The 13,860-nt window shown below is 56.3% G+C and overlaps 1 protein-coding gene across 2 annotated transcripts in view; it reads right to left on the bottom strand.

Moving 5' to 3' along the window:
• The window catches only part of PDE9A (phosphodiesterase 9A), an 89,026-nt gene that overhangs the window by 50,655 nt on the left and 24,511 nt on the right, over positions 1-13,860 (bottom strand). For both annotated transcript variants that reach the window (XM_040483835.1, XM_040483836.1), the window contains exons 2-4: positions 9,888-9,958; positions 8,192-8,269; positions 3,942-3,985 (exon numbers count right to left, since the gene is read on the bottom strand). In XM_040483835.1, coding sequence (XP_040339769.1) covers positions 3,942-3,985; positions 8,192-8,269; positions 9,888-9,958 — 193 coding nt within the window. The remainder of the gene's footprint in view (positions 1-3,941; positions 3,986-8,191; positions 8,270-9,887; positions 9,959-13,860) is intronic.

Below are 13,860 nucleotides of genomic sequence, written 5' to 3' on the forward strand. Positions count from 1 at the left end.
ACCCTACAGCTGACATCATAACCGATGGTGAAAAGCTTCACTTTGTCTCTAAGATGAGAACAGACCAAGAATATGCACTCTCACACCATGTGCTTCTCTCCTATTAGATATCCCAGCAGGAGCAGCAAGGCAAGAAAGAGAAATAAGAGAGACAAAAGACATCCAGTCTGAAAGGAAGAAGCAATTCTCTATCTGCAGATGTTGACAATCATAGGAAATCGGCAAAAAGGTAGAGCTTAGCTAAATCAATACACAAAACCGATTATATATTTTTTTAATTGTTTTTTTTTTTTAATCTTTATATATTTTTGAGAGGGAGACAGCATGTGAGCAGGGGAGGGGCAGAGAGAGAAGGCGACACAGAATCCAAAGCAGGCTCCAGGCTCTGAGCCGTCAGCACGGAGCCCGACGCAGGGCTCGAACTCACGAACTGCGAGATCATGACCTGAGCTGAAGTCGGACGCTCAACCGACTGAGCCACCCAGGCGCTCCCAATTATATTTTTTATAAACAGAAAACTGCTGGGAATTGAAATAAAAATCCATTGACAGTAACATTAAAATATTAAATACTTAGTGATAAATTTATGAACACAGATTTAAGAACTTTACATTGACAACTATGTTATTGTGAAACATTAAAAGAAACCCAAATAAATCGAGAGATACCACATTCGTGAATCAGAAGACTCAGCAATATAGACAGTAACTCTTTTCAAACTGTTCTGTGTATTTAGTACAATTTCAAAGTCCCACTGAAAGAATTTTTTTTTTTTTTCGTAGCAACTGACAGACTGATACTAAAATTTATTTGAAAATACAAGGAACCCGGAACAACAAAAGATGTCATGATAGCTCCATGGGGGGAAAGGACAGTCTTTGCCACAAACGTTCTGGAACCAATGGATATCCATGCAGAGAGAATGCATCTCAGTCCTTTCCCGCCCCGCGTGAAGGTGCGCTAGACTGAGCGGCATCCTTCCAAAGAGCAGAGTAAGGAAGGGCAAAGCAGCGGCTCGGCAGTGGGGAAGGCAGGGATTCAAGGGGATATCGTGGGCCCCCTCACTCTTCCCCCAGATCCACACCCTTAGGCCGATCTTGAAGAAAACCTCAGACAAACCCAGCCTGGGGGACATTCTATAGACTCTCCAAAGTGTCTGAGTCAGACGGCCCTGTCAGACGGGGCCAATGGAGAAGACCCAAGGGCCAGTGTGACACAGACGGGACCGTGGCTTGGATGCTGGACAGAAGACGGACATCCAGAGAAAAACTGGTGAAACCCGAATAAAGTGTGGGGTTTAGTTAATAAAAAAAAGTCACATTCATTATCAAGTCAAGGGCTCGATTGCGTTTTGTTTTAAAAAAGGAATATTCCTTCTAGAAAAAGTTAGAACTCCTATTTTATTCTAACATCTACTATCAAGAGAATTGAATTAAGAGTTTTCAAAGAGCCACTGAAACATTCAAAACATTTATTTTATTTTAAGTTTATTTATTTATTTTGAGAGAAAGAGTGCAAGTGGGGGAGGGGCAGAGAACGAGGGAGACAGAGAATCCCAAGCAGGCTCGGCATTATCAGCACAGAGCCCAGAGTGGGGCTTGAACTCATGAACTGAGAGATCATGACCTGAGCCGAAACCAAGAGTCAGATGCTTAACGGACTGAACCACCCAGATGCCCCAAGCATTAAAAAAATGTAAAGCAATCAGTGCCCACATGTAAACGCTGTCACTTAAAAAATTTTTTTGAACATTTTTTATTTTTGAGAGACAGAGCATGAGCCGGGGAGGGGCAGAGAGAGAGAGGGAGACACAGAATCCGAAGCAGGCTCCAGGCTCCGAGCTGTCAGCACGGAGCCCGACGCGGGGCTTGAACCCACGAACCGTGAGATCGTGACCTCAGCCGAAGTCAGATGCTTAACTGACTGAGCCAACTGGGCACCTCTATCAATTTTTCCTTTGATGGATGTGATTTTTGTTGGCAAGTCTGAAAACTCTTCCCCTTAGATCCAGAAGATTTCCTGTTTTTTTATTTTTTAAATGCTTATTTATTTTTGAGAGAGAAGGAGAGAGAAAGAGAGAGAACGAGCAAGGGGGGGGGGGCAAAGAGAGAGACACAGAATCCAAAGCAGGCTCCAGGCTCCGAGCCGTCAGCACAGAGCCCGACGCGGGGCTCGAACCCACAAACTGTGAAATCATGACCTGAGCTGAAGCCGGATGCTTAACCAACTGAGCTGCCCAGCACCCAGGTGCCCTGACAACTGTCACCTTAAAGATGAGACAAGGTGCAGACACATAAGTGCCTCATCCCGGCCAGCATGGGATGGGTGGCTTCAAAATTCTATGCCGTGGCCATCAAGCTTATAAAAATCAAGATTAAATTAACTTGACACTTTAAAAAGGAAAATAAACCTCGACTTCTGTCTCAGGCCATACACAAAAGTCACCTTGCAAGGGATCACAGCCCTAAAGGGACAAACTAAAAATACAAAACCTTCGGAGGAGAGAACGGCAGAAAACCTCACAGGTAGGGGACGAACGAGGATTTCCCGGGTAGGGTACCGAAAAGCACAAACCATAAAAAGATCAAAATCGATAATCCAGGTCGAATCAGAATGGAACACTTCTCCTCATTGAAAGATACGGCTAAGAAAACGAAGGAGCGAGTTCCAGGCTGGGAGAAAATATTTATGATACGGGTCTGACTAAGGGTGTGGGTCTCCAATAAATCAGGGACACTCACTGTTCAATAATAAGGAAAGCAGTCACCTACCACGACGGATCCTGGGAGAAGATTTATGACCGGTTAGCAAATACATTCGCCATCATTAGTCACTGGGGAAGCATAAAGTCCAACCACACGCAATATCACACCACACCCATTAGAATGATTAACTGACGACTCCGAGCGCGGCCGGGGACTGCTCACCCCTGGTGGGTGGGAGGGTCAGGCGGTGCCGCCACTTTGGAAAAACCGATGGGCAGGCTCTTCGGCGAATTACTTAACGCTACGACCTAGCGGTCCCGTTCGATCCGAGAGAAATGAAAACGTCCGTCCCCACGAAGGCATCCACCTGAATGCTCATGGCGGCCTTACCCTAAAAGCCCCCAGACTGGGAGTAACCCGCTGTCCTTCAACAGATGGGTGGGGAACCACCCTGGGGTCCAGCCACACCAGGGAACACTACCCAGCGATACAAAGGAATGAACCACTGGGGCAGCGGACACACACACAAGTCTCAAAGCCGTTAGGCCGAGTCAAAAAGCAGGAGGCATCCTATGTAATCTCTTTTATACGAAGCTCTCGAAAAGCTAAATCTACGGGGTCAGAAAGCAGGTGGGTTGCTGACAGAGGCCAGGGGTCATGGGCGGGGGTGGGGGGGGGCGGTTAACTGAGAAGGGACACAGGGGAACCTTTTCGGGTGACGTAAATGTTCCGCGTCTTAGTTTTGGGAACGGTTACAAGGGGGTATGCATTTTTCAAAGCTCATCAAAATATACACTTAAATGGGAACATTGTATTCTGCATGAATCATACGTAAATACGAGAGAGAAAAGATCCAGAAGGAAATGGGATTTTACCACCGTAACGCCACTGACCGCACCCGGCGTCCCAGGGGCTGGGGGCTGGGGGCTGGGGGCCGCGGACGGCCCACGGTCTGACGTGCGGACTTGGCGGCTCATGGGTCTGAGCGCGCAGGCCAGACTCCGCGCCCAGGAAGACAAGGGCGGACTGTCACCCAGGGTCTGCTAAGTCCGTGGGGACGGCCTGGGAGGGAGGCCCCCGAGGGGTCGTCGGGGGTGGAGCGTAAGACAGGGCTTCAGACTCTGTAACAGCACAGGGTTCACGTTCAAATGCTTACCTAATATATATTCAATCACAGGGGCAGCCTGGAGCCTTCTTTTTTTTCTCTTAATTTTAAAAATGATAGCAGGGCCTTACCAGACAGCTGCTTGATGGCCACCGGTCTCACTTTGTACGGGGTGCTGCAAGACAGAAGACAGTTCTCTGTGAGATGCCGTCCGAGGTGCTCCCAGCACGCCTGGTACGGGGGATAAGCACTCGGGAGAAATTGGAATCCAGCGGATTAGGGTTTTTCTCTGAAATTAGTTTCTCTGGCTGTTCTGAGCTTCCTCGTTCGGAAGAATTCCGAATACTTTAAACATATCATTTAAATGATGAACTTCCTCTCTGATGTTCACATGTGGTGAATTCAACAAATCTGGTGATCGGGACCACTGACGCTCGGGTGCGGGATCCCGCCGGGAAGGGCTCCTGTGCCCACGTCCGTGCCAGCACCTGACTCGCACAGGGAAGGCGCTCTGCCCCTGGCCCGGTCCGAGCTCCCGACGCCCACATCTCCCAAGTGCACAAGAGCGGGTGGTGTCAGCCGCCCGGGTGAACACGCACGGGCATCTTGGTGACGCCATCCCCAGTCATCACGAGGCCCCGAGGGGATGGACACAGAAGGTTTGCGCCTGACACACCAGGACTTACAGCAAGGGACGGGGGGAGGGAAAGATGACTGAGCCAACAGAAAACAGTTCAAAAGCATAGGCAATAGCTCATAATAGTTTTTTAAAGAGGAACCTCAAGAGAGAGGCTGTTTGGGTTTTTGGTTTTGTGTTTTGTCTTTTTTTAGCAAAATTGCAAAACCTGGTGACAGGCAGGCTGCAAGGACACAGGGAAGCAGGTGAAAAAGCATCACTGGGGGAGTATGAACGGTCACAGCCTTGGAAGGAGTCCTGGCAAGACCGGTTAACAGGCCCACGCATGATCCTTGATCTTGACAGGCCATCACATGACCTTGACTCAGCGCAAGAATTTAGGAACAAACGTACCAGATGAAACCTTACTAGCCCGTGGGGATATCGTCCCGTGTCCTGTGTTCAGGTCGTTATTCAATAAATTGTTCCCGGAGGGCTCACAGGTCAGGTACAGGTGACAAAGACAAAAATGCTCCTGCCCTCACGGAGGTAACGTTCCGCGTTCAAATACGCATTAGAGGGCCAGGTGTTCCTGCACTGCTTGAATGGCTAAGCTCTAGAAATTCTCTGGCCCCAGTCAACAGGGGGCTGAGGTTGCACTGGAGGCATCTGGACAATGTCCTGTGGCCAACAGGCCCCGAAGCAGGCCGTGCCGGGAGCACTGCGATGAAGCTGTGTTTGGGGCCAAGTGTCCTGGAAGGTGCACGGGGCTCGGCTGAGGGGCACCTGGAGGCAGAGACCAGGCGTCTGTGCATCGCAAAGCCCGGAGGAGGGGTAGGACAGTCCAAAGCAAAGGCTGGCTGGGAGCATCTAAAGAAGGCATGAAGGGGAAACGTATTTTGAAGGAAGACTCAGACGATTATGATATTTGCTTTGAAATGAGCCCAAAAGTATCGGCCCGAGGGCCACCGGGACCCCGCTTCTCATCAGTAGCCAGGTGGCCAGTCGGGATCTGGAGAAGAGACCTTGGAAAGCTGACAATTACAGGAGCACCAGCACCAGCCCTGTCCCGTGAGATGGCTCCTGAGTCTGAGGCTGGGGAAGCAAGCAGGCGACGAGCGGCTGCGAAGGTCTTCAGAAGTGGAAGACGCTGGAGAGACAGCCTGACCACATGCACGGCCTACTTGGCCACTGTTTGCTGGGAAGAAACAAGATTCCAGCACTTTCCCAGAGAGGAAAGCCCTGTGCCTGGTGGACACGGCTTTCCGGTGACCACCGACCTGGAGTCAAGGGCAGTTTCTTACGTTTTCCACACTCTATACCAGTGGCTCTCCCCCAGGGCTGTATACTGGAATCACCTGGTGAGACTGAAAAAATCCCTCAAAAATTCACATTTAATGGGCGGGTCCTAGCGGGGTCTGGGCCTCAGGGCCTTTGCGATGCTCTCTGGTGGTTTTGATCGGCGGCAGGGCTGCAAGTCACTGGGTTAGTGGCACTGGACCCCCAGGCAACTAGACAAGTGGCCTGGAGAGACCTGGGGCAGGCGGGGTCTGGGGGCCCCTGGGATGGGACCTGGGAAGTGGCACCCACCCAGCATCGCCACCTCCACCTGGGAGCCGAGAGAACAGCAAATTCTGGGGCCCCAGCCCAGATCCAGAGCGTGAGGACCTGAGGGGTGGGCAGGGAAGGGAGGGAGGACGGGAAGTCTCCTGTGCAGCTGGGTGGGGGGCTGGTGACCTGTGAGCAGAACGGGTAGCTCTGGAAAGAAAATGCCAGAGAGCACAGAAACCCGGGCTTCTAAAGTTCGACTCCCCTGGTGTTTCAGGCAGTGGGTCTCTGCATGGAAGCCACCCTGCGCATAGTAGGGCCATCCTGCGCACAGTAGGTCTGTCCTGTGCATACTAGGACCATCCTGTGCACAGTGGGACCATCCTGCGCGCAGTGGGACCATCCACACAGTGGGACTGTCCCCTGCACAGTGGGACCATCCTGCACACAGTGGGACCATCCTGAGCATGGTAGGGCCATCCTGCACACAGTGGGATGGGTAGCAGCAGCCCTACTCTCCGCCCACCGCCCCAGTTGTGACAGCCACAGTGTCTCCAGACACTGCCCAGTGTCCCCAGGGGAACAACGCCTCCCCTGCCGAGAGCCACTGGCGCAGAATAAAGTACAAAGCAGACATTCGGAAGCCACAAAGTACAGACAGACAAGCTACGGACAAACCGCTGTTGAGGAGAAATGCCGTTTCGCTCAGAGACCAGCTTGTGCTGGTTTGAGTGGAACGTCTCCCCCCCACCCCAAGGTCAGTTTAGTCTGTGGACGTCGGGGGTGACAGGTCGCTCAAGACTCAGCTCTTAAAGCACGATCTGGCCGAGCGTGTGCCGTGATTTATGGGACTCACGCTGGAGTCTTTGGGGAGCAGGTTCGCGCCGCTCTTTCTGGGGAGCCCGCGGCTGGCAATCGGAGCCTGAGGGTGTGGGGCAGAAGCTCCCGACGGACGGAATTTGGGAAGACCGATGGGCACGGTGGAGGGGAGGCCTGGCGGAGGCAACTGGGTGCATGGAGAAGGACAGCGCCCACCACGGCTCACCGAGCCTGAGAGACGGTGTGGCTACGAGGATGGTCGAGGACTTTGTGCCTCCCAGCGGCTTCGTGCGACTCCTTGCACTGAAGCCTTAAGCTGTGCGGGGAAGGGTCTGCGCCCTGGGCAGGGCCTAGGGGACCTGGCACCCAGCCCGGGGCACCTCTGGGTGCTCAGGTGTGCACACACCTTGGGTGGGGGGATCCTTCTGGGGGCCTCCAGTGAGGGTCTCAGACCACCCCATCACATGGAGCCCAAATGTTTCCAACTTTCAGTAAGCACCGTGGGCCCTCCAGCTGCTGGGGCACGAGTGGGGCCCGCCTGGGGCATGCTTTCTCCTTCAGGTTGGGAATGGCCGGCAGGGCTCAGTCATCAGGTGGGACGGCCCAATGGCCAGAGTGACAAATGTCCCTCGGAGCAGATGTTCAGTGGGAAGCAGGAGTGGGAGAGGGGCGGCGGTGGGGGGGGTCTTGAGGGGCGTCCCCTGTGGACCCTGCTCGCCCACCTTGCCCAGCCGCAGACACAGAGCAGAGGCCCCGGGGACTCGGTAGGTGGCTGGGCCAGGGGGCTGCTCAGGGAGGGGAGGGGCCCCTGCCCAGAGGCCTTGTCTTTCTTCCCGCCATACTGCAGGCTTGGCCGATTTTATGAATGTTCATGTTTGCAAATGTCCCTTTCACTTTCCAGGTCTCCCGCAACCGCTCCTCAGGCCCCCAGGTCCCCCCCCCTCCCCGCCTCCTGTGCACACTGGTCTGGGCAGGCAGCACCGGGCCACCACCAGATCTTGCTCCAGTGTGAATGCAACACCCCTGGGGCTGTGGTCAGGGAACCTTCTGGAGGCAGACAGTGGGGCCGTCAGTGCAGGGCCCCAGGACCTGGCTTCACTGCTCCTCACCTGCCTTCTGTGCCTCAGTTTCCCCATCCGTGGCTCCTCAGAGGACTCTTGTTGAGAGTGAGCCCTCCTGAGCACTGTTGCAAATGTGACTGTCTTGGGGAGGGACTGGTCTGCAAAGGAACAAGCCTCCCTCGCCCCCCCCCGCCCCTACCCCATCTTTGGCTTAAATTCGGATTTTCCTACAGCAGCAAATTGCAAGGACAACCTAGAGCCCCTCCCGCGTGTGTAGAGAAGCGTCAGAGACACCCCAAGAACCCCGAGCTGCTGAGGCCGGCCAGCTGCCACTTACCGTTCTGAATTGGCAGGCATGGTGGGGTCGATGGACACCATGGCGTCATCCGCGGTCAGCAGAGAGATGGTTGTGTTCCTGGAAGATACACCGCGTCAGCGTCCCCACGCGCAAAAGGGCAACAGGGGTCCCGGGGCCAGCCCGGCTCCCAGACACGACACTTGCGTTTGTAACACACAAGCGGCCGTGCGTAATTCCAAGTGGGGTTTACCTTGTCCTTTTTTAAGTAACTTAAAATAATTTTTGTTAAAGTTTATTTTATTTTGAGAGAGAGAGAGAGAGTGAGCACAAGGTGGGGAGGAACAGAGAGAATCCCAAGCAGGCTCCGCACTGTCTGCGCAGAGCCCAACACGGGGCTCCGTCGCACAAACCGTGAGATCGTGACCTGAGCCAAAATCAAGAGTCAGCTGCTTAACCGACTGAGCCACCCAGGTGCCCCCATTTTTAAGTAATTTAAAATGGGAATGGGAGGAAGTCTAAGTTACAGAGTCGGGAGATCAAGGAGACGGCAGCCAGACAGCAAGGAGCGTTTATGTTGGCCAACGACGAGTTCGGTTTGCTCCCCGACCGCCCTGTGGGGGCCCGTGTAAGCGGGGCATGCTCTCCTACGAAGCAGTTTTGAGTGGGTGAGCTGAATCTTCCCCCGACCTCTCGCCCTTGGGGTCTCGCCTAAGCCGTGTGGCCTTGACCATGTTATTTAAGCTTCTCTGCCCTTCTGTGGCGTGCACGGGGTTGTGGGGGGTGATACCCAGATCCCGGGTTGTCCTCAAGAATTACACACGTGTATTGTTCAGCACAATGGTCAGGGAAAGATGCCCGGGACTGTGGGCCAGTTTTGCAGCTAAAAACTGCCATTCGTTGTCATTCCAGGCACGCAATTTCCTCCCGTCTGTGAGACGCTCCTGGTGTTCCGTCCCAGCCCTTGACCGGGGCCACAGCTCTGGAGTGAGAGGCCACGCCACAGCCACTCCTGACCACTCTTTACAATCGGAAAGTTAGGAGAGAGGGGCGCCTGGGTGGCTCAGCCGGATGAGCGTCCGACTTCGGCTCAGGTCACGATCTCACCGTTCATGAGCCCGAGCCCCACGTTGGGCTCGTTGCTGTCAGACTGTCAGAGCAAAGCCCGCCTCGGATCCTGTGTCCCCCATTCTCTGCCCTTCTCCCGCTTGCGCTCTCCCCCAAAATAAATAAATATTAAAGAAAAAAAGTCAGGAGAAAGACTGCACTCAGACTGTTGATTGGGGGAAATAGCTCTTCTGGAATTGTGATGATTCTGGGAGGGGGTCCCTGGCCTTTTCAACTACTCTCAACGCGTCTTCCCAAACGTTGCCCCGTGGCCACCAGACCCCGTCCCGAGATGGAAAAATCTCACCTGTGTTAAAGCCAAAACACAACCACCCTCCCTTGGCCTTTCTTCGAAAGCAAATAAATAAAAGGAAAAAAACCCCTCGGAAGACGGTGGTTTCTGCCTAATTCTGCCCAGCGGTTTCCTCCATGAACACAGGCCGTGGCCCAGGCCCGTGGGGTCTCATTCACGGATCCGAAAGGGCTCCCACGTGTGAACCGAGCCCACCGGGCCCTGGTGCACCTGTGGTCCTCAGCCTTGGCGGCTCGCCCTTCCTTCCCAGGCGCCTTCCCCTCAAGGTGCACTGGCCTGGCGAGGCCTGGCCGGCAGTGGGGCGTCCGGATCACTCACCGAGGCAGGCCGGTGGCAATGCAGAACAGATCCATGATGTCACTGGAGTTGCAGTATTTGCTGAAAACCACCTGTAAGACACAAGCAACAGGGAGGTGACGGGCGGGCGGGGCGGCGTGCCGGTTTCCATGGCGACGTCGGGTGCCTCCAGCCCTGCCTCCCGCCCAGCCTGCAGGTTCACCGTAAAAAGAGACAATAGAACTGTGGGCACGAGAATGCTGTAAGAATGTGTTTTCATTCAGCCCATCCACGCGGACTGTGAAAACTTCAGTTTTTCTTTTGTGTCTTGGAAAATGTCGCGAGAGGTAAAGCTCTCACCCGTGGCGCACATCTGCGGGTGACGGTCACCATCGGTGACGTCTGACGCACAGGCTGACCCCCTCGGTTTCGTGACACGGCATTGCGGGGAGTCTCCAATGACTCCTGGAGACCGTTATGGAAAAAAGTTTGTTAAAGGTGATTAACTTAAATAAAAAAAAGGTTGCCCTTGTGGACTTCGGGGGTCTGAGGCTGTAGGACTAAATCCAAGGGGGCATCACCACGGGAAAAGCCAAAGCGAACCGGCCAACCAGCGGTCTCCACAGCAAAACACGTAGCACGCAGGCAGGTGCACAGCGCCCGGGGGGTCCCGCCCTGGGAATGGGGGGGCAACACGTTTGCATCAGCGTCTTCTGTCCAAGGGGTCCCGACTGTGAGTCTCTGCTCTGAATCCCTCCCCAGGAGCGGCCAATCTCCGTGGCTGACGGGGTGTGGACAGTCCACGGCAAAGCCCCCGTCTCCACCCACTGGACGTTTTCCTTCCGCATTGTCCCTGGCTGACCGTCCCTCCCCTTGTCCCTGCGTGGCGAGAAGCAGCTCTGGGATGGGTGGGCATCTTCCGGTGCCCAGAGCACCACTTTCTCTTCTAAGACCCTCTGGGTCTCTCTTTACAGGACTCAGTGAATACTCTCCCCCGTGCACCTCGCCTTTCTGTGACCAATGCCACTCGCCGTGTGCTGCTGGCCTGGCCACGCTGAGGCCCAGCCAGCGCGCCCTCTCCCCGCCGGCCTATCTGCACCCGCAGTCACGGCGCTGGTGGCCCGCCCCGCGCTGGTGGCCGCTGCCCTGGCTCAGCCTGGCGACCTGCAGTGGCCCCTGCACTGTCCCCGCTCCTGGTCCTGCCCCAGCTCCCAGCCTTGGGACTCGGACACAGCCGTGCCACTCTCCTGTGCAGCAGGGACTCTGGCTGCCCGTGTGGCCGCATCCTAGCTGGCTGCGGGGGTGTTCCGGCCTGGGGCCTCGCCAGGGGCCGCCCCCGCTTCGCTCCAGGCCGTGGCGCCCCTCCCCGGACCCTCCGATCGGCACCACCCCTGCTTTCTGGATGCCCCTCCCCCCACTGCTAGCTGCATTACGAAGCCTCCCCGCCCCCTGGAGAGGAGCCTCGCCTTTATCTGACGTGTGCCAGGCCCGCATTTTCACGACGGCGCATCCCCAGTGACCCTAGCGCAGGCCCGAGCGCCACAGTCTATGCCTCGGCTTTTCTGGCCGTGCCGTGAGCGGGCAGGGGCGGCAGGGCTGGGTCTGGGGTCCTGGCGATTCGCCCACCGGCACAACACCACTTCTGACGTTCTCGTTCTGAACCTCTGTGAGGTTGACTGGGGGCTTTCTTCCGGGCCCCGGTGAAGGGCAGGGGTGCACAAAGGAGGCAGGCGAGGGCGTTCGCAGAGGGGAACGGAGAGTCACTTCTCCCCCTAGCCCTGCTGACGAGATGTTCCTCCAAGGGTGTGTTGGGCGGAAGAATGCTGATGTCTGGGACCCGGCACGAGGATTCTGGGGCAGAGGGTCTGGGCTGGGCCCCGGGAACTGCGGGTTAGGAGCCGGGGGTCTCCCGGCTGCCGTGAGCCCCGCGCTCCTCCCTCCCTGCCTGACCACAGCAAGGTCCCTCCCGGGGGCCTGGGTGGGCTGGGTGGGCTGCCTCAGACCAGGAGAAGGGGCACCCGTGTCGTCGTCAGGGCAGACGCGACACCTTCATAGAGGTCGCCGCTCACGCGGCTCATGTGCACGGAGGCTCCGCACGGCGGGTCGGGGCCCTGTGCCAGCCTGCAGCGTTCACAGGCAGGGGCGGTCTCCGAGATTCTTTCTCTCTAGCTTCTTCTGGAAAGCCAGCTTCCGCCGTGGGCTCCTGGAGGCTGGACTGAGGAGGGGCGTGGACAGCAGCGACCCCGAAGATGCATGAACGCAGCCCGTTGAGACGGGGAGGGCTCCTCTGACTCTGCCCAGCGCAGCCGGCCCGCGGGTGGGGATTTCCTGTTGCAGCGGTTGGGGTGACAGTGTGGGAACCGGGGCGCCTGGGGGACGCTGACGCGCTGCCTCTGACCTCTCCGACCCTGGGCAAGCTTCTCTGCGCTTCAAGTTTCTCTTCTGTGGGAACGGGCAGAACTGGGCAGAGTCACGTCTATGCAGTGTCTCTGCATCAGCCAGACGCCAGGCTGTGATTCCGCCCGGAAGGGCCACCTCGGAGCCCCAGAGAACGGGACGAAAACTACCTCCACGCCAAGGGGCAGACTCCCGGGGACGGGCTTCTGACGGCCTCGCTCAGACAGCGTTCAGAGCGTGACTCTTTCTAGCTGGAACACGGACAGCTTCACGGACTCACTCAGCCCACAATCGGTGGATGGGAACGCGGTCCGGGGGGGCGTGTCCTGTGCTTGTCCGCAGAGGCTTCACCGGCATCTAAGTGCTGCCTGTGCCCGCTGGAAGAGAGACACTGTCCTGCTCGCCCGCCCGGCCTCGGGACAGCTAATAACAGAAGCTTGAAAAAATGCACGCATGGGGTCTCCCGCTGAGATGAGGTCAGGCAGGCTCACGAGGCGCCCCGGCCCGCCTGCTGCCCCGTGGAAGCTACCCGGCCACACCGAGCGAGGCCAGCCTCGCTCCAGACCCAGAATAACCCCCCGTCGAGGTGATTTTTGACAACAGGCCAGGAGGCCGGAAGGAAATCCAGGGTAAACGAAACAGATGACGCTGGGTGTCTCCACTGGAAGGTCACGCCGCGTCCACTTGTGATTCTGCTTCAAGATTACCGCACGCAAGGGGCGCCTGGGTGGCTCAGTGGTCTAAGCGTCCGACTCCGGCTCAGGTTGTGACTTCACGGTTCGTGAGTTCGAGCCCCGCATCGGGCTCTGTGCTGACAGCTCATAGCCTGGAGCCTGCTTCCGACTCTGGGTCTCCCTCTCTCTGCCCCTCCCCAACTCACGCTCTGTCCTTCCCTCAAAAATAAACATTAAAAAAAAAAAGATAACCGCACACAGGCGTATGGTCCTTGGATTTCCCTTTTGTGCTGGTTGTGACATCTTCTTAGTCCCCCCCCCCACCTTCAGCTAATGACATCTTGGATGTGGGGCCGTCTTACATGTGTGCGAGAGCCAGGCTTTCCCCTGACCGAATACGCCGTGAGCAGGTGAGAGGCTGGGGCACAGCGACGGACGTGCCTGATGGTGGCAGGGCTGGGACGGGGGTTCTTCGCTGGTGGCAGGAGAGGCTCCCCAGCCGAGGTCAGGTGCTCCTGGCTGTGGGAGACGCTTGTTTGGCTTGGGAGACTGCCCCCCCCCCCCGGGCAGCCTTGCCAGGGGGCCCCGTGGCTTTTGGTTCCCGCGCCGAATCATTCTGCAAATCCTTTCCCTTTTGTGCAGCCAAGAAAGAGTGCTGGAAACAGGAACTGTAAACGGGAGATGTACGGGGAACAAGCCCGCAGAAAAACACAGATTTCGTATTTCTGTCCGGCTTGAGGCAGCGACCGACGCTCGTAAGTAGACCCTTGCACGCGGTTTGACTGGCAGCACCGTGATGTTAGAGCGAGACACGAGAAACACACGAGGACCCATCTCTCGCCTGCTGGATGCTAATCTTCTTGTTCAGCTGGGGCCCGTGATGCCAGCGGGAGCTTCCGTGTCTAGAACCTTCCTCCTGCCGCATAACCGATGAGGGGCAAGGG

This window comes from Herpailurus yagouaroundi, unplaced genomic scaffold (assembly GCF_014898765.1).
Source record: "Herpailurus yagouaroundi ecotype Mexico unplaced genomic scaffold, PumYag 162, whole genome shotgun sequence".
In the NCBI taxonomy this organism is placed as follows: domain Eukaryota; kingdom Metazoa; phylum Chordata; class Mammalia; order Carnivora; family Felidae; genus Herpailurus; species Herpailurus yagouaroundi.